The sequence below is a fragment of the Paramormyrops kingsleyae genome, chromosome 13, assembly GCF_048594095.1.
Source record: "Paramormyrops kingsleyae isolate MSU_618 chromosome 13, PKINGS_0.4, whole genome shotgun sequence".
In the NCBI taxonomy this organism is placed as follows: Eukaryota; Metazoa; Chordata; class Actinopteri; order Osteoglossiformes; family Mormyridae; genus Paramormyrops; species Paramormyrops kingsleyae.
This window is the reverse complement of record NC_132809.1, coordinates 8,355,485-8,381,296: the sequence shown is the minus strand read 5'-3', so window position 1 is coordinate 8,381,296 and position 25,812 is coordinate 8,355,485. Positions and strand designations below refer to the sequence as shown.

The window sequence follows — 25,812 nt, the reverse complement described above, 5'->3', positions numbered from 1 at the left end:
CATCTGCAAATTTCACCAGTTTACTGTATATATTGGTGTCTATATCATTTATGTAAATTAGGAACAAAAGTGGTCCTAAAATTGAACCCTGCGGTACCCCACTATGAACGCAGGCCCACTGTGACATCGAGCCTCTTATAACTACTCGCTGCTTCCTATCCGTTAACCAGTTATCAATCCAAGTCGCTACAGTTCCTACAATACCTGTCGCTTTGAGTTTAAGTGAGAGCCTCTTGTGGGGAACAACATCAAAGGCCTTTTGGAAATCTAAATAGATGACATCATAGGCCTTCTTATCATCAACTTCCTGAGTAGCTTCCTCAAAAAACTCCAACAGATTTGTTAAACAGGATCTACCTCTCCTAAATCCATGCTGGCTATCCCTCAAAATGTTATTTGAGTCCAGGTAATCTACCATTTTCTCTTTGATTATAGCCTCCATAACTTTACCAGTTATACAAGTTAGACTGATTGGCCTATAGTTTGACAAATTACTTCTATCCCCTTTTTTGAAAATGGGCGTTATGTTGGCATGCTTCCAATCAGAAGGTACCACACCTTCAGATAAGGATTTTTGAAACAGTAATGTTAAGGGTCGGCAAATAATATCCCTCATCTCTTTTAACACTATAGGTAAGATGCCATCAGGGCCCTGTGATTTATTTATTTTGAGCTTAGCTAGGCTTTGCAAAACATCAGCTTCAGTTATATATATATTAGTTATAGACGATGTTGAATTAGTAATAAGAACTGGTAAGTTACTAGTGTCCTCGACAGTGAATACCCGTGCAAAACTATCATTGAACTCATTTACTATGTCAATGTCGTTTTCAATTATAAGACCCTTACTATCCTGCAGATTAGTAATTTCAGCTTTTAGAGCTCTTTTAGAGTTAAAATACTGGAAGAAACTTTTAACGTCATCCTTAGCCTCCAATGCGATCTTCCTTTCGACATTCCTTTTAGCTCGTCTAATGTCATTTTTTAATTCAGCCTGTAGATTTAGATACTCTTGCTTTATTATGTCATCATCAGTTATTTTCCATCTCTGGAACAAAGCCCTTTTCCTCCTTACTTTATACTTTATGTCCCTATTAAACCACCTAGGTTGCAATTTCCTAGATTTATTTTTGCTAGAAACAGGTATGAAGTCCTCTTGTACTTGCAATAACGTGCTTTTAAAAAATTCCCATGCCTCTTCAACAGTTTTGTTATTTAACTCCATCCAGTTCACGGTTTCTAGTTTTAATCTCATACAATTGAAGTTAGCCTTCCTAACATTATATATTTTTGATTTGGACTTTGCTCTTCGGGCACTAAACTTAACCTCAAATTTAACCATGTTATGATCGCTACTGTCAAGTGGTTCTAAAACATCTAATTTACCAATCCTGTCCTGGTTATTAGACAAAACAAGATCAAGAATGGCATCTCCCCTGGTAGGGGTGTTAACAAACTGAGTAAAAAAACAATCCTGTACTAATTCCACCATCTCAAGTTCATTTTCAGAAGAGCCAGCAACAATGTCCCACTGTATCCCCGGTAGATTAAAATCACCCATAACTACCACATCATTTTTATTGCTCATAATCCTAATATCACTGTATAACAATCTGCTTTCCTCAGCAGCTACATTGGGTGCTCTGTAACAAACACCGACAATTAGGCTATTTGAGTTTGTAGCATCTAATTTTACCCATATAGCTTCCGTATGGTTCCCTTCCCTTGTCTTAGATACTGAGGATTTAATATCGGCCAAGTCAGTAGGGGTGGCTAGTGGGTTCCATCCAGTGTTCCCCTTCCTGCAACCTGTAATAGCTGTAACTGAGGTGAACCTGATTTAGCTCTTGCTTAACATGTCCACTTAATGTTCAAAATATAAATATTACGTTTAGGACATTTTGTTATAAAAATATAGCAAAACTAAACATTTGGCTGAAAAAGTTGCTTTATGAAGCTATAGATCTGATCCCAGCCTGATCTGACTGGCCCCAGCCTGTTCCTGACGTTGGTAATCCGGTTGAGACCGCCCCTGAATGCCTTCATTTTGAGAACCGCGGCTCTGTGATGTGGCGCAGGGTGGGGATGTAAATAGTCACCAGCGGCCATGTTCGTTATAATCGCACCCCGCCATACGGTGTCCGTGCGCTCACAGGGACCGTGAAGGAGGCCTTTGAGGGAGGGGAAGGTGGACCGGGCTGCTTGTGTCAGGGGGGGGAACCTGCCCACCCTTCCATATGCCCTCTGAGGTTCTTCAGGATGTATACTGATCTGCAGTGTGTGTGGGTGCATGTGTGACAGTGTCAGAAAGTGCTAAAAAGATCAAAAGTTTTCATCTTGCATCAGCATTGATTTATCATCATTCCATTTATTCGTTTTGGAACGAATTGTTAAATGTGGCTAAAGATTGATTGATTTCTTTTTTTTTTTTAAATGAAACCGCGATATGCTGACAGGAGTGCATGTCATTCTCTCAGGATTAAATAATGGCGATAGTGCTTGTGATATTCCATCTATTAGCACCAATTAATTTTAACCCCCCTCCCTTTGCCTTCTCTCTATCCACCTGTACTGCTATCTGTCTGTCATGAAACATTCAAACGGGTGAGTAGATGCCTTTTAGTGGGATTACATTTTGCTGATGGTATAAAGTTGCATGTGCCAGCGGGGGCTCAAAGGAGCCCCCCCCCCCGCCCCACATCTTGATCATGGGAGCCCTACACCTGAGTTGCCTGTGGGCCATCCAGCCTGTGTGATCCCCACTTCCTCTCCTTGGAGTGATGTCATTCTCTGAAATTCACATGCAGCGCAGCATCCCTTCTTCCTCCGGCAGTCATGCTTGAGCTGATCCACCCTGACTTTGGCCTGTTCTCAGTCCCCCAACCTTCTTCATTTTGCATAAGAAATCTGTGGCACTTCTTAAGGTTTTCTTGTTCATTGGTGCTTTCTCCTTCCTCTACGCTTGCCGTTTATTTTTGTGTCACTTAGCAGCTGTGTTGGTTCTAATGCTCCCCCTTCGGTCACATGGACAGCCCCCTCCTTGCCGTTTCCAGAGCGTCAGGGACACCAGTGGACCGGAACCTCCACATGGGATTCTGTGGACACCGCTGGGATTAAATGGTGGCTTTGAAGTCCATTACAGTTACACTTCATGCTGGTTGAGTGTGAATGAAACTGCAGCTGAGGTAGACATGCCTTCGCATTCTCTTGGGGGACGGCTATGAAGGAGGGTAGTCTTTAGTACCTTACTCACACGTGGCTTATGTGGCTGCCCATGTGCCGTTTGGGAGCTTTTGAGAAGCTTCTCTTTTATAAAAATCCCCCCAGTGGTTTGTAGGGGCTGAGAAGTACATGATCGGGGTCCTGTCCTGTCGCATGGGGCACGCCCCTGCGGTTTTCTGTCTCAGCCGCAAGCGGTGCACCAGGGCAAATGAAAGCTGAGACATTCAAGAGATGTGATGGCGCATTCCTGTTGGTGCGGAAAATTGTGCTGTGCGTGTAGGAAGACCGTTGGAGAGGTCATTGGGTTGACCCTGACCACACTGGCAGACCTCTTTCTGGGTCGTCCTGGGTCTGCTCCGGTGATCAGCTGAGCCACCCCTGAAAAAGGTGGTTGCTGGAAGGTACTTCTGGTCTGTCTGCACCTTTGGAAGGATGTAGAATGAGTCCAGAGTGTCAAGGGGGCACAGTAACAAGCCAACTTACTGCCTCTTGCCGTGGGGAGAGCGCGGGCCCCTCTCGCTGCACTACAGCTGATGGTTGGATGTGGGTCGACTTCCGTAAACCTGCAACCCTTTAATTATCCAGAGGTTGTAGGTGCCACCTCCCTCTGTCACGGCCTCAGGAATGAACTGCTCGCAAGCTTCTTGGTCATAATTGGGAGTTTGATGTAGTAAAAAACATAATAATAATAAATTGCCATAGTGAGATGCTTGAAGAGTCTCTCTCATTTCAGTGCTAGCTGATGAACTTGATGAAGCTTGCCAGTCTTTTTGAGACCACCTCCACCATCACCATAGTGTTTTTTCCATCTCTAAGGAACTTCATGTATGCTAACAGGCTAATACTGTTGATTCATGGCTTTTGGCTGACCAGGGGGAACCGTAAATCTACTCCGACTGACGGAAAGACCCCATCCCTGTCCCAGTCCTCATGTCCTGTAGGCAAAGAAGCTTCCAGACTGGATTTATTGGCTGAGACTTGGCCAGAAATGTTCAGGGCAGTTTCTCATTTAACCCTTTTAAGGGTTGATTCCCGAGATTCTGTCAAATGACAAAACCAGGCAGCTATCAGACTTAGACACTGTGCTCCTGAAATTTTAACTGGCTTCCTAACACCGGTTAAGGATTAAGCAATGGAAAGATAATGGATCTCGGGTGGTTGCAGGAATTGTAAAGAATTTCTTTATTTATAACGAGAAAAAAGCTAGAATCGGAGGGTTTGGAGATTTAGAAGTAAACTTTGTAACGCAATTATTCTCTGCTTTGAAAGGAGTGTGTCCATATTAAACATCACAAAGGGCCACAGTCTTTTTAGCACGATACGGATAAGCAATACAAGTGCACGCATGGCCTACCATATAAGACTACAACTTTGGTTTTAACGTCATGGATGGGCTACGTTTTCTAACACTTCAAAGGCTGTCACTTTGCTCGATCCGTCCACCATCAAACTGCTTGTCCAAGTTAGGGTCATGGCGGGTCTGGAAAAAAATGCAAGACAAGGGGGCAATTTATAGGTGCCAATGTCTTTCAACTGTGGCAGGGAACCAGCTTGGCCCAGGGAGAACATGCAAACTCCACACACACGGAGTGGAGGTGGGATTTGAACCCACAGCCCTGGAGGTGCACGGCAGCAGTGCCTCCTACCTGTCTCTGTGCTCCAGTAGCACCAAATGCATCATCGGATGAGGAATTCCCAAAGCGCTGTTTTTAGAAAGAGGTTTCCGTGGAAAAACACATAGTGGAGTGTGGGCGGGGGTGGGGGTGGGGGCGGGGGCTGGGGCTGGGCCGCACTGCACAAGAAGACCTTCTGACAAAAATAGGGGTGTTGATTACTTAGCCAAACCCAAGGTGCTTGGAGGGTTGGAGTTTGTTTGCTTTCATGTGGAGGGTTTCTTTTGCTGAATGACAGATACTTTTATAAATTTGCACGAGGTCGGTTGTCCAGCTGAGATTTAGGGGTGCTGGAAATGGGAATTTCAGACATGCTTTTTACCGCAAAGTACCTCTCACACTGTAGTCGTGCTGTGTTTGGTACTCATGTTTTAATACCTTTTAAAAATCCTTCATGAAATGACAGCATATTTATTTAACATTTGCGGCATATTAACTAATTTATTCTAATGGAAGTAAATTAACTTGCCTGGATTTTGCCGAAATGCAACTTGTGCGATTTCGGCTGAACTAAAAGTGTAACTTATTAGCATTAATTGACTTTGATTATCATTTCAAATGTGGCCCAAGTTATAGTGAAGTACGAACTCAGTATTTTAATTCTAAAGAAGACTGCTTGAAACTTTTTTTATTATTATTTTTATAATGCCCAATCTGACTAAATGTGAAGGATTAAAGAGTGTATTTTTAAACTAAGCTCTTCAGTAATTTTCACCTTGAGCTGTTAAAAGAACTTTTTTATCTGCCTTTATGGGCTCCTCTTGTGTCTGTATAAACAGCTGAATCAAGCGACTGCATCCTGGGGAGTTTCTCTGGTGTGTTTGCACAGTTCTGGAAGGGGGATCTTGTTGTCAAGTGGAGATGACTCACTGATTCTTTTGGGAATGGGTGTGTTTGCCCTGGGAAAGTAGGTGGAGTCTCCCTGTCGTCATGGTCGCTGTTTTATCAACACACCCTCAAGGACACTGGATTGGCCGATCTATCCATATCCATCTATGCACAGCTGACCATGTGGGACTCGGCCCTGCCGACGCTCATGTTGGCAGATGTGTAGAAGCTCAGTCATTTTACCCCAGATAACGATGAGAGGGATCCAGCTGTTTAACCTACCTGTGTTCTGGTGTCCTTGCTGTGCATGGAGAGTGTAACACGGTGGGACTCCGGCATAGGCTATGAGTATCTGTGAAATGGCTTGGGTGCTGTCTAATTTTTCATGCCGTCATACCTTGCAAACATTGTGACGTGATGCTATACGGTATTTCGACAGTATTTCCAAAAAGTAATGCTTTTCTGTTGTTTTGAAATCTTGGTGTGGGGGGTGGTGGGTCCCCTGCGCGATTCATTTCGCCAAACCACCACACGTGTTTGAGTTCTACTGCCAAGATTTCAGATCCCTGCAGTATACCCAAAATAGCCTGGTTTACCATATTACCTTATCGAGAACAGTGTGTTACACATCTATGGACTTTCTTCACTAATTCCTCTGCTTACCAAATTTGGTAAAGAATCATTTAGCCCTAGTTTGCTTGATTATCTGCCCTGGGTTACCGTGATTCGATATCTGCTTAGTAAAGGCTAATGATGCTGAGGTTTAGATGTACTAGGGTGGGACCTTGTTGAGCCAGATCATACCTTCTCGGCTGTCACCTCAGACGCCTTTAATATAAAGGACGCGGTTGTTGAAATTCATTTCTGGAGGGTTGGGATTCCTTCCCCAGTGTGCTGTGAATGTCACTGAGGTATCATTGACATCATGGCATAGAGCTGCTGTGAAGACCTAACTGTGTTCAGCACGCTCTTCAAAAACATGCGGGTTTCGAATATTTTGGACCGAAACTGTTTGAATGTTGAAGAAGATCCAGGTGGCGTAAAGGTCAGTAAAACTGAGAGCTAGGCCTGAATTTGGGACGTACTCTGCTGTTTGTGTGTGTGTGTGTGTCCCTCCCTTCCCTGGTACTGTTCTGACTAAAGCGAGTGAGCAGTGAGCCCTGGCGGGAGATCAGTGGAGGCTGTCGTCGCTTCTATAAATCACTGTCCTGTGCAGGCTTTTCAGTTGACGGGAGCTGCGTCGACCGGCACGCGCTCCCACACTCACGCACACACCCTCGCCGTCTCCCCCCGCGCTGCAGGTCTCTGCACCATCCCTTGGGCTGGCGTCTTGCCGCTCTTGACGTTTTGGCCCTCTGTGCCGGGCTGGTGTAGCCAGGCTGTCCCATCAGCACTGGGCCTGGCATCAAGGCTGACCAGATTCCAGCTGGCCTCCCACTGTACCCCCAGCCTACATGAAATACCATGTTGACACCAAATGGCGCTCAAACCCAAACCACAGTCTTGTCAGAAATTCTCATTTGCTCGTTCCTTTCACTCTCTTCTCATTGTGGGCCTCTTAGTTTCATTTGTTGGGGTCTGCATCTCTGTACTTGTACGGCTGCTGAAGTACGGCAAATCAAACCGGCTAGGAGCAGGTCCAGGATTTACTTTGTAATAGAACACACGGCGTTCTGTGGAAGTGAATCACCTCTGGTTTATGAAGGGACTTACAGAAGCACATAAGGGGGACACGGAGCCAGTGCTTTTGAAGGCTCTGGCAGCAGCTGAAGTTTTAATATATTCTTTTTGGCTCCACAGAACCTGTTAAATGTCATGTCTGGAAAATAATTTTTAGTACCTCTGATGTTAAGGAAGGTGTTTTTTTTACGTGTTAACTGCCTTTCATTATGCAGTAAAGCCTCAGTCCGAATTGGGCGCCTCTACTTACGGAGAGAAATGAGGAGTCCTTCAGCTCGTATCTGAACCCTGTCAAGTAATTAATCCCCCCCCCCCATTACAGTGGTCATTTTTCACCCCGAGGGCATCTCATCAAAGTCTGTCTGCGTGGTACTCGGCTAAAGTGAGCAAATCCACTTCTCTTCAGAAACAGATTCAAGGAAATTCATCATTTAAAAAAAATGTATTGACAATTTTTTTTCCTCAATTAAAATAATTCTAGAAATGTACAGTTAATATATTTTTGAGGGAAGATAGTACAGACTCTCATCTTCCTAGTACGACGTGGGCACAGAGCACTCTGGGTTCTCACCTAGCCGTCTGCTGTCAGCTCACTGACTATGGTATCGTTCTCCTAACCCTGCTGTGTGTTCTGGCATTGCTGGTTCCCTCTCTGCCCTCAGATCCATCCGCTTCCGTGTCTCCTGTCCCGCGACGTTCATACGGAATGCACAAACGGTGTGAAGGCAGCTGCCTGTTCTCACCCCTGTTCTCTTCTGATCACGGCCAAGCCTGTTTAACGGCAGGCACTGTGGGCAGCCCAGGTTGTGGGCAGATGATCAGGTTTTATTTTCACTGCATGGAGGTCAATGGGATGCAGCAGAAAAGCCCTCGGTGTAACCGCTGCAGGTGCCGAGTCTGTTCATCATGCCTGTCAGCCCTGTATCCCAACACTCAAGTCTACAGTTTAGCTTGGAGGACTGAGAAAATGGGGTGTTGGCACATTACTGTGTGGTGCTGCCCTCCCCAATCAGAAATGACCCAAATGAAAGGAAATCTTCCTGAAGCCAGTATCCCAAGGTCTCTTGTTTAGCTTCAACGAGAAGAGCCAGTGGAGGAGGGTCTCCTAGACCTCGTGGAAAGTAGCTAATTATCCAGCTGCCATCCATCACGGCTAAACATCTGCTAAACAAGCCATTCTCATACCTCCCCTCCTTAATTTGGGCTCATTTATCTATAACAAATGTCCCATGTGGGTGGGGTGAGGGGGGTGTGGCCATTTTCCTCTACGTTACTCTGAGTGATCTGTGATGTCAGGAATGTTGGTTACAGATTTGCAGCTTTTGGGGTAGAACTGGCTTTTAAGGCTGCTGGTTTGTACCTGGCCAGCTGAGGCTTTTTGCTCATCAGACTGACGGCTGATACCCACCGGGGGTCCGTGTGAACATGCTGTGTGACGCGGCCCCCCAGGTCCAGGGCGCTGGGGCCCTTCGGCCACTTTGTGTCTTCATTTGCAGCGTGCTGGTCCATTCGTGCTATCTGTCCCAAAGTGTTCCTGTTCCCCAGATGATTCTAGTGGCTATATTTGTGTAATTCATGATGGGCTTGAGTAGTAGCCAGATAAGGTATCTTGATGCTTAGTACTATATTTACTGGGAGACCTGGAGGAGATGGACTGCAGCGGTGATGATCCTCTCGGGGCTGTTCTTGGCTTTTCCGAATTAATGACTGTTCCATGCCAGACGTCTCATTCGGATGTTCTGTGTGGAATACTGTCCATAACAGTGGGGGCAGTACAGGAGCTTGCGTATTCCCTCCTGCTTACATTTTTTTAAGTCCCTATGCCAGACTCGTTGTTTTATTAGAAGCTGTTTGGGAATTGTAGCCACATAAATGTCTTTAGCAGAGTGTGTGGTTATTAAAGGTTCCTGTCTGTTTACTTAGACAAATCCCAGAATTTGTCTTTCTGTCCCAAGGCAGTATTTTAACAATTCCGTGCCTTTTAATTTCACAAATATTTCCTCAGGGATGGGTATACTGAACGAAACCAGTTTGTTGGGGGGGGAGGGGCATTTTTTCCCTTGGCTTTCGTATTTTAAGCCAAACCAAAAACCAATAGGAAAATATTTGAGGAATATAGCACCTTTCTTGAGTCTTTGTGCTTTTTTTGGGAAATGTGAGTGGCTTTCTGTATGTACAATGTACATGGTTTTCAGCTGCACATACAGAATTAATGGCTATGTGTATAAATAGGATTGAGGTTTATACCAGCAAGGGTCTATGTTTTTTTTTTATCTGGAAAAATGTTTGCCAGCGTGGTCATGCACTAAAAGGCCGGTGACCAGTTCTTGTGCGCTCTCCAAGACGAATGAGACTGCCAAAGTGGTTTGGATTAGGAATTTGGGGGGGGGGGGGAGGGCAGGGCAATGGGAGACCCTAGTCGAAGTCAGGTTTCAATTTCATAAGTGGGGGTGTTGGGAGGGGCTGGGGGCTGTAATGGTTTTCACTTGGATTCAGACAGGGTGTTCGGAAGCAGTGAAGCAGATACCTGATCCAGTTGATCTGGTTCCCGCTCATGTGTCCCCCTGGCGCTGGGATCGGCGCCCCCTTCAGTATGTGTAAGCAGGGGCCACGTGGACCTGAATGCCCTTCACAGTACGGTCGCACCGGCTGCTGCGAAATGATACTGGTGTAGCTGCAGACCTGTCCGTAGTGCAGTATGTGACAAGGGGCAATGGGACCGTGCCATGCTGAGTTTATATGTGTTGTGCTAATGTCGTAAACTGGATTTCAGTTCGTTCAGCGTCTGCTGTAATGTCGCCCCCTACAGGAAGCGTCTGATGAGGGCTGCGGAGAGGGGATCAGCGAAGCACACTGCAGCTTAGAAGGTAGGCCGTCCTCAGGTGCCGAAATGTGCCGATGGGTGAATACGGGGCCCTCTCCCAGCTCCCCAGTTCCCCCTCTGCCTCCTCTGCTGTCACTCTCTCTCTCTCTCTAAGCCAATATTTCTTAACCCAGTTCTCAGGGACCCACAGACGGTTCACGTTTTTGCTCCCAGCTCCATGTCCAGCAGTCCACAATGGGAAGCTGGGAGGGAGCAAAAACGTGGACCGTCTGTGGGTCTCCGAGGACCGGATTGGGAAGCGCCATTCTAAGCCCTTGTCACTTAATCTGGGCCATTTTCTCTAGCCGTCCGCGTCGCCCCTGGATTAAAGGCTGAGCGGAGGGAGGGGCCTCTGGCATCGGACCCGTCTTATCAGTCCTAGCAGAGGCGGGTTTGTGGTGAGGGTGGGGCTAGTTAATCTACCATCCAGCCCTTGCTTCCCCAACCCCCACCCCTCATCTAGCCTGTGTAACAATGGCGGGGGGTGTTCAAGCCCAAAAGTTGCACCCTGCTCTGAAATAAAAAGGTCTTCCAGCAGCTCTCAGGAGACCCAGGTGCAGCCGCCCAGTGCTTCTGCACATGCTGGCCTAACAGGAAGTCACGAAACGCCGCTGGCTGACAGAAGCCATGTTTTTGCCGCCGTGCCTCTGTTGCGGCTCGTGGCCCCTTCTCTGTCCTCCAGGTGTACTTGACAAAGACCGTGGCCGCCGGTCAGGAGGGTATCTATATCATCGTGTCTGCCAGTCCTGCTGGCACGAGTGAGTACACTGATGCTGATGCCGGCCTGATAAGAGTCTCCTGTTTCCAGGAGGACTGCGGTCGATCTCTTCCTGGAGAAGGAAGCCGCTGCACCGAAGGATGCTCTTTTTTTTTTTTCTTTTTTGCTTGATGATCATTTTCCCAGAATCCCTTAGTCCGCTCAGGGTTTATTCGGTGCTCAACCAAAATGGTTTATCGGCACTGGGTACAACCTTGGCGGGATGTCTGTGCGTCACCTGGCACTTGTGTTCTCATGCACTAAGGCCAGTTTAAGGACACCAGTTCACCCATATTAAGCATCTTTGGACTGTGGGAGGAAGCTTCCAAAAACTTCACACAGCTGGGAAAGGAATCAGGCCTGGGGGTGTGAAGTTGATATCCTTGCCCCCAACCCGTTTCGGCAAGTAAATGTCTGTATCTTCAGTTTGGGGTTTTTCATACTGGGCCTAAACCCTTGCATTTACTGGACTAGTGTCTGAAGTAACTGGTGCTGTAGTCCTACTGGTTGTATGGAGCATTGTTACCCTGACTCTCAGTTAGATGAATGGGAAGATCTCAGCTGGGGACCAGGAAAAACTAAGCGTGTTTCTGCATCTGTAGCCCCGGCAGCGGGGGCTCAGGTTGCACTTCTGAAGGGTTGAGTGAGGAGGGGGGGGCTGTGGTGGCTTTCAGGGTGAAAGAATGGAGGGAGAGCTGTAGCTGAGAGAAGCTGAGGCTGCATGTGTTGTTCTTTTGATGTGCCATTCCACCTTCCTCTCTGTGGTTAATTGTGAAAGCCAGGAGGCCATCTTTCAAAAACCAAAAGGCAAGAGTGTTAATAGACAGGAAGGAAGTCTCCTGCCTCTGAGAATGGCTTTCTAAGTAAGCAATCAGTCTAGTAAAGTCATAGAGAAGAAAGAAGATACCAGAAAGATATCTGTGGCTTTGCCCTCACCTCCCCCCAATGCATGTGTGCTTTCTTTCTGTGTTTTGTATTAAAAACTTTAATTGTGTTTTTTCACGGGCTTCAGGCCTCCTTTCATTTGTTTCCCAGCCAACGTGATGCTTTATATTTTGAGGGAACAGTATGAGGCTCAGCGAGTTGGACGCTTCGCCTCTGATTGGAAGGTCACCATTTCAAATCCCAGGGTCGGCAAAGTGATTTCACTTTCGAGTCCTTGAGCCCTTAACCCTCAGTTATTCCAGCGACTTTCTGACCGTGGTTTCCCAGTTGTATGTCACCTTATATAAAAGATAATTCAAAAAAGTTAGTTAATGCTCTCTATTAGAATGATAGTTTTAAGATTTGACCTTAAAATGTGCCTGAAAATGGCACTTTGGTCTAGGAGACAGTAAACAAATGCCGTAGAATTTCTTGTTGGGATATTGGGTGGAAAAACACATATTTATGATGCCAGAATCTTGGGATCCATCTAAGCATGAAGCTGGTTGTGTTCATGGTCTTATAGTGTTGATGCTTTGCACATATCAGAAGGAGGGTCTCATTTTTCAAATGTAGTTATAGTGGATTTTATTTGGACATTTTGTTACTACCGAAATCATTCTTTCTTAAACTAGGATCTGCAGCATGGAGCATTTGAGTGTAAGCAGTTCTGCATTGGTTGTTTTGTGTCTTAGATGATTAAGAGAGGTCTTAGGGGTGTTTGCCTTGATTTTGGTGAAGTCTTTCCAAGAAGATCTTTTTTTCTTCTTCAGACTTTCTGTTGAGGGAAAGGACAGGATCTTTGATGTACAGAGAGCAGAGCAGGGAGATGAAATATAGCTGTTTCGCCTGGCCTTTTGGCTAATACAACAAACACGGTTTAAACTTCACTAATTAATTAGCGATTCTGTTTCAAAGCTGTCAGATCTTTATCCAAAAGGCACAGCAGAGCTTGAGAATAGAGCTTCAAAGTGCAGCGGAGGGAAATCGAGAGGGCAAATTTAATGTGCCACTTTTTTACCTGTGGCTGAAAACCAACCTTAGTGCTTTGCAGAGCTGGTACCCCATTCGATCTTTGACAAAGCGGAATTCTGAAATCGAACGGAGACATTTACTGCTGACATATTCCCACCATTATTATTTTTTTTCCTCTCAGCTGGCAGGAAGACTTGGATGGACTAACTGAGCTGCGCCCTGTCAGCCTCGCTTTACTCGCCCTGGTTTCTCTGTCCGAGATGAAACGGTTTCTCTCCGTTGGCCAACATACAGTCTTTCTTGTGCAGTGGCGTTGCCTCCGGAGAAGATGGAGAGCTGCTGCACTGAGGACAAAATGCAGGAGGACAGGAAGAACCCTGTATCTGGGGGGGGCAAGAAACAGCTCAAATTTGAAGTGAGTGTGGCTAAGCATTGGGGGGGGGGGGGTCTACTCACTTCATCTGTGGAGGAGACATAGTGGGGATGTGTGTATCCTCTGAGTCTGTCTGTCTCTATCTAAGCTATCTATTGGTCTGTCTAATCTACCGAATCTGTCTATCCACATAATTTTGCGGTTTCCTCAGGAGCTTGAGTGTGCCGTCTCATTGGAAGATGACAACAGGCAAGAGTGGACGTTCACCCTGTACGACTTTGATAACAGTGGCAAAGTCACTAGAGAGGTGAGAGCCCTCGTGGACACATCTGCTAGTGCATTGCACGTTAACGTGCCCAGCTACCCTGAACTGTCACTTGGGAGCCTTCTGAATACCAGTACGACTTATGAAACGTGACCTATTCTCTTAAGCTGACCTGCCTTCCATTACGGTAATGCAATGAAATGTTTCTTCTCGCAAAGCCTGCTTGCTGAGCTGCGACTGACAAATCTTGTGCGTTGGCGATCTGAGGCTGCAATCAGAAAGTCCCATTTCTCTGAGAAGAGGCTGAAATGCCGTGACGAGACCAAAGCAGCCCCTTTTCCCGGCTCTGCACTTTCCCGCAGCATCGCCTCTGGTCCCACAGCAACCCTGGAATGACAGAAGAGATATTTCATGCTGCTGTTTGAAAACGCATCTTATTTGTGTCTCCAAAGACCACCTGATGGTTCCTCATGCTGGAGGTAGCGGGTCGAGGCGGTAGGAAAGCAGCCATATTTAAGATACCTCACGGAATGAGAGCAAGCTAATTGGTGCAAAACAGCTTAGCTCCGTGATTGGCCCGTGGTGCTAGGCTATGGTGTGATGGCCCGGGGGGGTGGGGGGGGTGTCGGCGTCTTGGGGCTCGTAGCAGAGCTGGTATTACTTTGGTGGTGGGTGGGGCAAAATGAGTCTGGGAACATGTATAATTAAACCTAATGTTTTTTTTTTTTTAATTTTAAAAGTCTGTTTCTCCCCCCTTCATCACCAGTGGGATATGCTCAAGTAAAACCCTCTAGCGTAATTGATAAATAAAATAATGCTTCAGTTACCAGTTGTCAATTAAAAACAGAAGTATGTTAATCCAGTAGCTTGAACTCATTAAATACCCTTTTTTTAAATAATAAAAGGCAACTTTGTAGATATTTGTGGTACTGTATGTTTGGGTGGTATCTATTTTTCATACCATCCAGACATTATACCATGGTGTGCTTTAATGGCAGTCAGCAGTCCGTATCCGCGGGTTCCGCGTCTGTGGGCCAAACCATCCATGGATCAAAAATATTCGGGGGGGGATTCCAAAAGGGAAAACTGGGATTTATCACGCATTGAGCACCACGCTGAATCAAAGTGTGTGTGATACGTATGACCTGCTGTAACCTGTCTACTGGACACGTACATCCTTTTTTTTCGTGTCACTATTCACAAAATAATACGGTATGACAACTATTTATTTAGCATTTACAATGGATTAGGTATTATAAGTAATGTGGAAATTATTTAAAGGACACAGGAGCATGTTCATAGGTTGTATGCAGAAATTATCGGCGTTTTATATTAGAGACTTGAACATCTACAAATGTTGATTTCCACGGGGGGGGGGTCGGGATCCAATCCCCCACGGATTCCCCGGGACAACTATTTTCTACATTGGCGCTATGCCGGTATGAAATCTTGGCAGCTGGGGGGTAGGGGGGTGATGTGAGACCACACCAGGGAGGATCCTGGGGGCGGCAAGCTTGGTCCTCGTCTTCACTTCTCCTGGTGGATGTGATGTGGTTGTGGAAAGGGCCCAAAGACTTAAGATGTACCGCTTTCCCCCATGATAAAATTGGTCCTCCACGATACAAAATACCACGGTATACCGTATTACTGTGACGTGACCCAAGCCTAATTACTGTCCAGGAGACTCAGTCTCAGAGCATAGATGTCCTTTCTGTACTGATGCGTTTCTTTAAATTTAAATGTCAGAGAACAGCAGTAGTAACTTTCCTGGGATCTGAGCGATTTCTTTCTCTCTCTTGGCATCCTGCAGGACATCAGCAGCCTGCTGCACACTATCTACGAGGTGGTGGATGCTTCTGTGAACCACTCCCCCAGCACCAGTAAAACTCTGCGTGTCAAGCTCTCTGTAGCTCCTGACTCCAGCCAGACCTGGAAGAGCCCTCCGCTGCCCGTGCCAGGTCAGCCCCCACTACCGCTCCGATGGTCCGCTCACCACAGAGCTGCTCAGATTCATCCCATCCCTCCATCAGCTCCAGTACGAGGGAGTTTGTTTTCCATGACAGTGGTCATGGCTGATTTTCATTTGTGTTCAGATAAAGGAAAGTTTTAAGAGCTGAACACGATCCTTCTGATAACGGCAGTGAGTTTCCAAGAGCTTTTACCAGAGAGGGTGGTAGGAAAAGGAAAATGCATCTCAGTTACTCAACTTTTCAACTTTTAAACTCTTAGGCTATGTTTCAAAAAAGCTGAGCGCAAACTTGTTAGTTTACTTGCTATTCTGGGTACTTTTTAGCCTTTAACAAAGAGCAGTCATCATACTTCCAAACTATGTCTGCCATCTTTTTATAATAAAGACTAGAAAGAAAACTATGCCTTGATAATAAGAGAACCCATTGTTTATTCTTCTTTTCCTCTTGAATTCATCTTCAAAGTGGGCGGCTTTGAGCGCAGGTTCCTTTTTGTAGATGGTGCCTCTATGCTGAGGATTCTGGGATATGTGTGTTCCACAGTGCAGCCGCGAGTGTGTGCATGTTTTTACGCTGTCTTCTCTTGCAGACAACAGCCATGGCAGACAGAAGATTGACAAGTGTACCGAAGATCCTAAAAGCACTGACAAGAAGTCCCGAGCTCCTCTCAGGTATGGAGCATTTGTCTCTTATGTGGGCTTGAGACCCATAAGGTTATGGTGCCTACTGCCCTGGCAATATGAGCAAAATCCCCTTACCATATTAACCCCCTGGCTCCTGTGTGGAGGAAAAAAATAACTTTGGTTTTCCACTAAGCAAAATGCTGATTTTGACATTTACTGGGAAACTGTAAAATGTGCAAATGATGTGCGAGGAACAGCAAAGTCAAACACCTTTGGCAGTCTGACGTTTTAAACGGGGAGTGCTTTTCCTGCTGATAGATATTTGTGTAGAACAAAACAAGTCTAATTTGTGCTTGATTTACTGGCAGATAGAATTTGAGGGACAGTGGCCCTGGTTAACCAGCCAAAAAGTGTCTGGCCACAAGCCGAATCCCTGTGTTGATGCGTTGAGTACAGTGTTGACTCATAATAACAGCCAGCGCCACAAGGCCTTGAGGTCGGAGCCCCCTTGAGCCAACAGAGCAGTTGAAAGAGTTTAAGTGTTTCCTGGAAGGGAAATGTTTCCAAATTTTGAATCAGAGCACGATTGTTAAGGAATGTTTTGGAAACCTTTTGGGTGGTACGTGTGGCCTGTGTCGGACTGCTGAAATGAAGGGCAGGATTGTCCCCAAAGAGATGCCACCCGCCCGCTATTGATAGCCACACAGCTGCTCTTTGATCTGGCCCGTGTGTGCGGGTCGCTGCCATGACAGAATGCTTGTCGTTTATCCCGTGCAGTGGGTGTCTGGGCCCGTCTGCTCGCAGCAGCTGTTGGGAGAAGAGTGAGAAGTGGCGTTTATTTTATTTTTCAACAGTTTACAATTCCTGTTGCCGACTGGAGTGGACAAATGGAAAAATCCCCCCCCCACCCACCCAAACCGCCTGCCCTCCGACCTTTTGTGGGAGAGTTTAACAGTTAACCAAAATTATGCAACCCCCTCCCCAGGCGACACTGCAGTGACCATCATGCCCAGCCGGGCTGCCTGCGCCACTGTGTGGATGAGAACCTGGAGCGCCGGAACCATTACCTGGACCTGGCCGGCATTGAGAACTACACGTCCCGTTTTGGGTCCGGTGGGTTCCTTGGCCAGCTGGCCTCCGTCTTGCTGTATCCACTTAACAACTGCCCTTAATTGCATTTTAATTTGAATAAACCAAACATGTTACATATTAAGAAACCAAGAAGAAAATAAAACAAGCTTGTACAAGCTTTGCATGCAGAAAAGTTTCCTGGCAGGATTAATGTAATATTTCTAAGGATGCGGTATTTAATTATGTTTAGTTTATTTTACTGGGGGGAGGGTGGCATGGGGGCTCAGTGGTTGATAATGTTGTCTTTTTCCTTCAGGGTTATAGGTTTGAATCCCACTAATTTCTCAGTGGAGTTCACTTGTTTCTTCCCACAGTCCAAAAACTTTAATTGCCAGGGGTGTGAGTGTCTGTGTGCCCTGTGATGGCCTGCTATCTCATCCAGGGTGTTACCCCAGCCCAGTGCCTTATGCTGCTTGGGCCAGGCTCCAGGTCTCCCCTGTGACCCCGACCAGGATAAACGGTTGGAAGTTGGATGATGGTGGACATTAGCAGTGTTAATTATACCGAGCTGTGCATGTTTTGAATGTTGACTTTCCCCCTTGTCCAGGCACAGGCACAGAGCCAGCCAAGGCGGAGCCCCAGGCACGGCCAGCCAATCAGATGCGGTCTCGCTCACACGAGCCGGAGAACGGCCGTTCCTATTCGCACCATCGCCGCTCGCAGGCCATGGAAGGAGCGAGTCACGGCCCCCCGGCCTCAGAGGCCCCGTGCCCCCGTCAGCGCCCCCAGGACCCCAACAAGCACCTGTTACGCTCGCCCAAGAACCATGGGCGGGCGCCCCCTGCTCAGGCCGCCGGGAGGTCCATGAGGAGCCGGGGGGGCGCTACCCCCTTGGCGCTGCTCTGCCAGAACCCCCATCAGCAGCCCTCTGCCCCCCACAAGCGGCACAAGCAGAGAGCCAGGGACTCTCAGCCAGTGTACCGGTCTCTGGGGCTGGCCGGGCCCTTGCTGGAGAAGGAGCAGGTGCGAGAGCTGTCGGGGGGGCTGGGCAGCCACGTGGTGCAGAGGCACGAGCATCACCACCATCACGAGCACCACCATCACTATCATCACTTCTACCAGTCCTGATTAGCAAGTCAAACTCTGTATAAGATCAACTGTGGGGGGGGGGGGGGCAGCTGGGACTAGCGCCCCCCCACAGATGGGGTGTGATCGTGCTGGCAAGGATCTTGGGGGGTCAGCACCCTTGGCCCTCTTTAGTTCTCCTGGTGGTTGTAATGTGGTTGTGAAAAGGGCCTAGAGACTTAAGATATATCAGTCTGCCCAAAAGTTATACCGCAAATGTCTCCCCCTCCCCCCTCAGTCTGAAACCCCAGCAAGTGGGCTTACGGCCTGCCTCTGTGACCGTATGGGGGCTCTCTGGCTCAGTCTGTGGGGTGGGGGGAAGACCCGGGGGCGTTGGAGAAACAGGTGAGCCTGGTGACAACCCATCCCTGGGAAAGTCCCGCTGTGGGATGATTTGGGACATCACTGACCCCTTTAGAGTGAAGGTCACATCTGGACTCGAACACAAAATGGCGAGTGAGGGTGACTGCCTGAAGGAGCCCCCAAATAGCTGCTACCTCATATATTACGATTGTTATCACACTTATTAATATACAGAAGTAATTTTGCGTAACGTTTTCTGTGCCTCATTGTCGGTCCCTTTCCCCATTTCGCGATCATGTCGCCTCGTGGTCACCTGTCCTGTAACTATAGACTCGTGTCATGGGTGCTGTGATGGATTTTATACCCAGGCTTCTAAGTCTCTTACACTCCTCAATGCCGACGAAGCTGCTCTTGAAGACCACTTCTTGCCTCAAAGTTAGGTGCAACTATACAGTCAAACCGTTTGACGCCTGACTCAGTGTTGGAGGCCTCTGCTCAGGTATTTTTAAGTTCTCTGTGGTTGGATATGGCTGATGTGAGCTGCATAGTCTCAGACTCCAGTATTTGCTATTGTTTTGTTATTTGTGGGCCCGCTGGCCTGCTGTAGTGGGCTGCGCCATGTCGGGCTGTCCGGCATGCCTTTGAGGGACGTCCCGCTGACTGATGGACCCGACCTCGGCTCGCTGCCCCCGACTGGGAGAAGGGTAGCCAGGCCGACAGCTCACCGCTGAGCAGTGCATGACTGAGGCCTCTCCCGGCTGTCAGCTGTCACCGTTGCCGTCACCGGGTAGCCATGCGCCGGGCTCCGCCTCTGATTGGCTGGCAGGAACATGGACGCGTGTCGCACGCCAGCTGTCTGATCCCGTTGGTGCTACAGGCCGCCAGGTCCCACAGGCGGCCTCATGACTCACTCCCAGGGCGGCCCTATCATGTGAACCCGCCAATAAGAACCCATCCTTCCCTTGTCACATGGGCCGCGTGCCATCGGCACCACCTTCGATTTATTATCGTCCCCAACGCCTGGATCCAAGCTCTAAAAATGGACGCTGGAGCTGAATGGGCCCCCAGCGAGGCCCGTGTTTACGGCGTGCCCCCCCCCACGGTATCGGGTGTCCAGCCTCCCATGGCTTCAGGCGGCAAACAGGTGCGTGGCCATCCAGGCCAGGTGTGGGGGTCGAGCCGCCCCGGCCGGGACAGGAGGCTGGGGTAGAAACACGGGCGTTTTTTCCCCCCACAGGAATTCCTTGCACGTCCTGCCATCTGTGAAAGTCGACGGCCTCCCGCAGCTGCGAGCTGTCGGTTGGAGACCCCGATGGGACCCCAGGCACCCCCCACTGGGGAGTCGCGACTGCGGCCCGATACGGTCTCTAGCCCTTCAGATGGAATCTCCCACCGGAATCTGCTCTCATTTATTAATAGCTGTTATGGAAAAATGTTAAACAAAGCACCTCCAAAACACGGCATCATCGGGGGTCATGGCTGCCGCTGGGATGAAGGCAGTGAAATTGGAGGGAAACCAGAGCTCCTGATCAGTGGGGTTGCAGGACTGGAGGAAAACTGGCCGCACTTTGGCTCAGGGCCATGTTCACTGTGTCCGCAGTCTCCCTGAGCCCTGTCCAACCCAGTGGGACAGAAGTACCTAAATGTCAGCTGTTCTGTTAGAAACCGGTGAGCTTTCACTTTGGCAGAGTCCTCGATCTTCTCATCGTCATCTCAGATCATCAATTTAGGGGTTAAACTGACATGACACATGTAGGGATGGCCAAGGTGGGAGTCTCAAGGGATTGGATGCAGACTCTGCTGTAATTATGTTCCCATAATACAAAGAGACTTCATAGTCTCGTGAAAAAAGCCAAGCTTGTGTTTTCATGCTGAGATACTGTACTGTTACCTTGGTAAATACTTCACAAAATCCCCAATAATCTTTCAGATGTACACCACCACTGAGTTATGTTAGCCTGGGTTCATGTACCTACAATTAAAAAAAAAAAAAAAAAAGCTAATGTAAATACTGTATTTGAAGCACTGTGGAATGGATGTTCACGAATCTTGTAAGAAGTATAAGCTTATTTATATTAATAAAATAACAGATGCTATGTATGCAGACCTGTCACCTCTGTCTCACTGCCTCAACTGGTTTCACCGTGTCAGTCAAGGCTGCCAGGAATAGGTATTCTAGTGCTTTCTAGTGCAAATCGTGAATCGAGACTCTAACACTTGTCACTTGTCAGCCTCAGAAGTAGCAGTTTATTTTCCCTTTATTTTTCCCTGCTCGTATAGTAAATATAGATGGTTTTGATTTTAATGCTTTATTTATTTCATAACAAAACTGTGCCAAGAGAGAAGCCCTTTCATTAAATTTTTAGCTAGTTGAAATTTAAACTGTTTAAATCTTTCGTATTTATTTTCAAATAAATGTCATGCTAGCCCACTGGTTGCCTAACTGGCTCACTGTGTCCTAGTTAATTTGTCACCCATAGCAGCTGAAAGTCGCCAGCATGTTGGAGGAACCCAGCTATCTGGGTGACAGTTGAACGGTTTTGTGTGACTCTGAGAACCATTTCCCCCACATGCCATGTGACCTGTGTTACGTTTTAACACTGTTTTTCCTGGGGTCAAACCACTACGGACAATAGGGTTCCTAGACTTTAAACGTGATAGCAGGAAGACTCTTTGTGCTGCTATTCAATGGGTCCTTTCTGTTTCCTCTGTGCTGACTGAATGGCTCCCAGGTCACGGCTGTTAGACACGGATTTGCGCCAGCCGTCATGGACAGAACTGTAAAGTGAGTACTGCTTTTTTGGAGAAGCTGGGATGAAGAAGCAGAAAAACCGCGGATGGGCGCACAACCCACCCCCCCCCCCCCCCCACAAACACAGCAGTGTCATGTGATGGTCACCAGCCTTTTGAAGCAAAAGCTCATGGAAAGATGAGCAGAATGAACCTTGCCTGCTGGGGAGAGACTGTGTGGTGTCCTAGACTTTACACTTAACCACAACGATAAATAAATGTTACTACAACATTTATTTTATCGCGCAGATGCTTTTCTCAACGTACAATTGAGGAAGCAGAGGATTGGCCATGGAGCAATTGTGGTTAAGGGCTTTGCTGAAGGGCCCAACAGTGCAATCGCACTACTAGCCACAGGATGTGAACCTGCAACCTTCCGATCATGGGTGCAGCATCCTAAACCAGAAAGCCACACGAGCCCAGTCTGGAATTTGCATTGAGCCTCCTATACTTGGAAATGTAGATCATCTCTGAATGTTTGGGATGCTCTGGAGGAATGTCATAATCGCACAAAGCCACCATGACCACCCGTATACTTCACCCGTATTCTAATACTTTACATGTAATTACTTTTGTTTGAAATAAAATTTCATTTCAAGATACGTTTCGTTTTTTAACCACCTTGTTTGCAAATGTGTAGGTAGCTGCTGATGTGCTGGAAATCTGCACCCATTAAGACTCATGCTTGTGACTGTGATGTTCCCCAAACTGGGAAATTTACCCATAAGAATCACGGCCACCACCACTGATGCAAATGTGCATGCAGTGTGTAATTTCTCATACCACGATGGTGGGAGGTCCCTGACTGGTCCCACATGTTTCCTGTTGTTAAATTCTGAAGCATTTCCTCCCGCAATAACATACTTTGGATAAAAGCAACTTTGCTGCGGCTATAATATATAATTCTAATCACCGTGGTTTATAGTAAGATGCGCAGTTCAGACATTAATATAATTAAGGACACTTAAAGGCAGTATTATGCTTTAATTAAGGCTAAGCGCAGACCGACCAACCAGGCAGAGCTGCTGTTTTATGTGGATTTTGGAGCAGGCAGGCCACACACAAGCGCCTGAGTGCGCAATGTGGACGAGCGAGCATTTGCCTTTTGGGCCAGATGTGTCCGATGTGCAACGTGCCCCCATATTTGCTCTTTAAAGGAGGTGGTGTCGCATTCCCCCCCAGTGGGCAGCTCTGCTTGTGCTACTGTAACATGAATTCATTGAACTGGACTTTTAAAATATCGTTTGTCTTCCTCTACAGTTCTGTTCCCTCTCCTAAAAACGAAGGATTACCCGATCAGGGAAATGCCCCCCCCCCCCCAACACTCCGTGTGCCATGTTACCCATTATGAGATTTCGTGCTCTTAAAGGAGGAGGAGTGGAGATTAACCGTATCATGTTACCACTGAAAGCAGAGAAGCTATGATATTGCCTGAAAAATGCGGGAACATGACAAACGGCCATATGCTTTCGGTTTGCGCTTTGTCTCCTGCAGATAGCCGGGGAGCTTTGAAGTGTGAATTGGCACAGTAGGGTGACGCTTCTCTTGGAGAGAAGATGCTAAAATGCTAACGATGAGGAGGACACAAGGTACCTTGTTATGAATACAGCTGCACAGAGTGGGGGGAAAAAAAGCTAATCCAATGATATTCTACATTTGTTCCAGAGCATTTATATGCTTTGAACATTTTTTAATGTGCAGATAAGTGGGTCCTTTTTCTTACAGTATCTTAAAACTTCAAAGCAGATCCGCGGCGTAATACCAATGATCGGAATATGCCTATGTTTGGTGGCTCGAAGCATGAAAAGAAAGAAAAAGGAATTAAGGCTAATTGCTGTGGCGGGCTTTTATGCGCTGTGAGGACAGCACTAATAAAGCAGCACGATAATTGTTACATTCCTTAACTGAGTAAAGGGAATCAAAAGTGCTAAAGATTGAATCTTGCTAGTTTATTAAAGTTTAATGGGATTTGCGACTTTGCGAAGCTTTGCTTAGCCAGGGTGAGGTGTATCCCAGCTTTCCATTTATGGGTCTGTTGATGATATAGGAAGGTTCCCCCCCACCGCCTTTTTATAGATTTATAGATGCATGTATGCACCCATGGAGTTGGGGGGTGGTTAAGGACCTTGTTCAAGGGCCCATGGACAGGAGTCTTGCTGAGGTTGGGGCTTGAACTGGCAATGTTCTGATCACCGGCACAAAGCCTTAGCACACTGAGCTATTCACCACCACCCCCAGTTTTTGGTGGAGGTGGCAGCATGAGTTCAGCTGGCACCCAGAGTCCCTGGAGCCATTGGGGCTGAGGGCCTTGCTCAAGCACCCAATGCTTGGATGGATGGATGGATGGATGATACTGCAGGATTCTGGGAACTTGGACACACATTTTACTCATGCAGGTTGCCGTGAGAATGTCCTCATCATTGTCTCTAGCATGACGAGTCTGATGTCGTAATAAGGAGAATGTGACATATGGATAAGAGATGGTACTAGGGGGTGGCATGGTATTGCAATGGCTGGTGCCATTACGTCGCACCTCTGGGACCAGGGTTCGAGTCTCCAGCCCAGGTCTATGTGTGTGGAGATTGCATGATCTTGTCATGGAGTTTCTTTTATGTTCTTCAGCACCACCACCCCCCCAATCCAAAAACATGCTAAGGTGAATTAGAATACCCAAATATTGTGTGTGTACACATGTGATGGGCTGATGCCCCCTCCAAGGCTATTCTCTGCATTGTGCCCAATGGCTCCAGACCCCCACAACCATGAATAGGACACGCAGGTTTAGAAAATAGGTCTGACACAATCAGAGGTGGATAGTTCCGGTCCAGAAAGTAAAAATCCAGAGCAAGATTTTGTTTCAACCAACCAGTAGAGTACTCTGTGACTGGCACTTGTTCAACTGGCTGGCTGAAACAAAATCTTTGACACAATATTGGTTTTTATTTATAAAGGCCTTCTTTAAAATATGATTGCAAATGTACTCAGATTTAGTATCTTGAGAGGCAATCTGACATACAGGTATTTTTTAACTCCGTGGAGAGTTAGTAGATGTATCAATGATCGTTTCACCAAATGTTAGCATTCATTGGTGCAGATGGGCCCATGAAAGCTGTTTTTGTCAGAATAAATAATCAGTCTGCTAACAACATGAAAACATACGTGAACTAGTGAATTATGAAACCGAGCCATGAGCCCTGAACCATAGTGACCTAGTAATTTCAGTTTTTAATTTTCAGGGATTTTTTTTTATAGGTTAACCTAATGGGCAAACAAAATCATACGATGGCAAGCTTCCAATGTAGGCTAAATGCTCTTGGATTTGGCTGATCTGTGTTATCAGGGGTCTATATCCCCTGGTTCTGAAAGCTGAGGATTTGAACTCATGCCCTAGTTCCAGTGAAGTGCAATTGAATTTGGCCAGAAAAAACAGAAGCAAGTGAATCTACTTTTTGTTTACCAACATAAACATTTATGTCTGCAAAATACAGCTCATATGACACGTTAGCAGATTTATGACTCATGAGGCAAGATGTAAAGAATTAACTTTTGCACCGTCGTCCTCAGGGTTCGGCATGAACCCCGTGCAGTATCTCTCTACACCAACCCATGAAATCAATGTGAATTCATTGTATCTCTTTTTGAACAAATTCCAAGGAAGGTCCAGGGGGAAAATTGTCTTGTAAGAGTGTCCTGATTCACTTGATGACTTTCTGTTTGTGGAATCGCAATCGGGTAGGACAGGTGGAGAGGGACACTCAAGGTGGACATACAGACCCCTGTAAACCTCAATATTCATTGTGTCACCTCAAATAAAGGGTGACATCTCCATTCCTGACAGATCTACACAGTGCCATGGACTAGGACATATAAAAAGTTTCCCAAACTGCAGGCAAAAAAAAGTGGAGGTTTTCTTTTTAGAGCAGGAAGAGAAAAGAGCAACCAAAAGTTTCATTGGTTTTCGGTAAATCATTGGCTTCTTTCTTTTCTGTAACATCAAAGGCGTCTCCTCCTCTTTGATGTCGCAGCAAGCTCTTTAAGGTACAGCATGAATGGGGAGATGTCAGGCTGTAAGGTGCCAGTGCAGGGGCTGAAGATGAAAGCAGAACAGAGGGGTAATGAAGGTCCGACAAGCCGGCGGGCCGTAGCTAACAGCCCACACTTTTAACCGGGCCGCCAATCCAACCGGTGCGCCAATTTGTTTCCTACATATTTAACGGCCGTCGCCAGAATCTGGAGAAGGCGGTTCATTGGCCAGCTTCCTTGATTGCCATTGGGTGCTGGTGTCCGGCCCGATTCCTGAAGGTCCTTGATGTGACCGCAGAGACATTCTCGCTGTCTCAAGCGAAGTGCTTTTTAAATTAGCCACATGGCTC

General features: G+C 47.0%; 1 protein-coding gene across 1 annotated transcript in view; it reads left to right on the top strand.

Annotated features, from left to right (window-relative positions):
* LOC111848233 (NKD inhibitor of WNT signaling pathway 1) overlaps window positions 1-22,041 on the top strand; it is a 30,970-nt gene extending 8,929 nt beyond the window's left edge. Inside the window, exons 4-10 of the mRNA XM_023820071.2 lie at window positions 10,213-10,270; window positions 13,231-13,337; window positions 13,507-13,602; window positions 15,371-15,518; window positions 16,117-16,198; window positions 17,136-17,263; window positions 17,829-22,041. Of these exons, the coding sequence (XP_023675839.2) occupies window positions 10,213-10,270; window positions 13,231-13,337; window positions 13,507-13,602; window positions 15,371-15,518; window positions 16,117-16,198; window positions 17,136-17,263; window positions 17,829-18,349 (1,140 nt within the window). The 3' untranslated portion in view covers window positions 18,350-22,041. The remainder of the gene's footprint in view (window positions 1-10,212; window positions 10,271-13,230; window positions 13,338-13,506; window positions 13,603-15,370; window positions 15,519-16,116; window positions 16,199-17,135; window positions 17,264-17,828) is intronic.
* The last annotated feature ends 3,771 nt before the right edge of the window (window positions 22,042-25,812 follow it).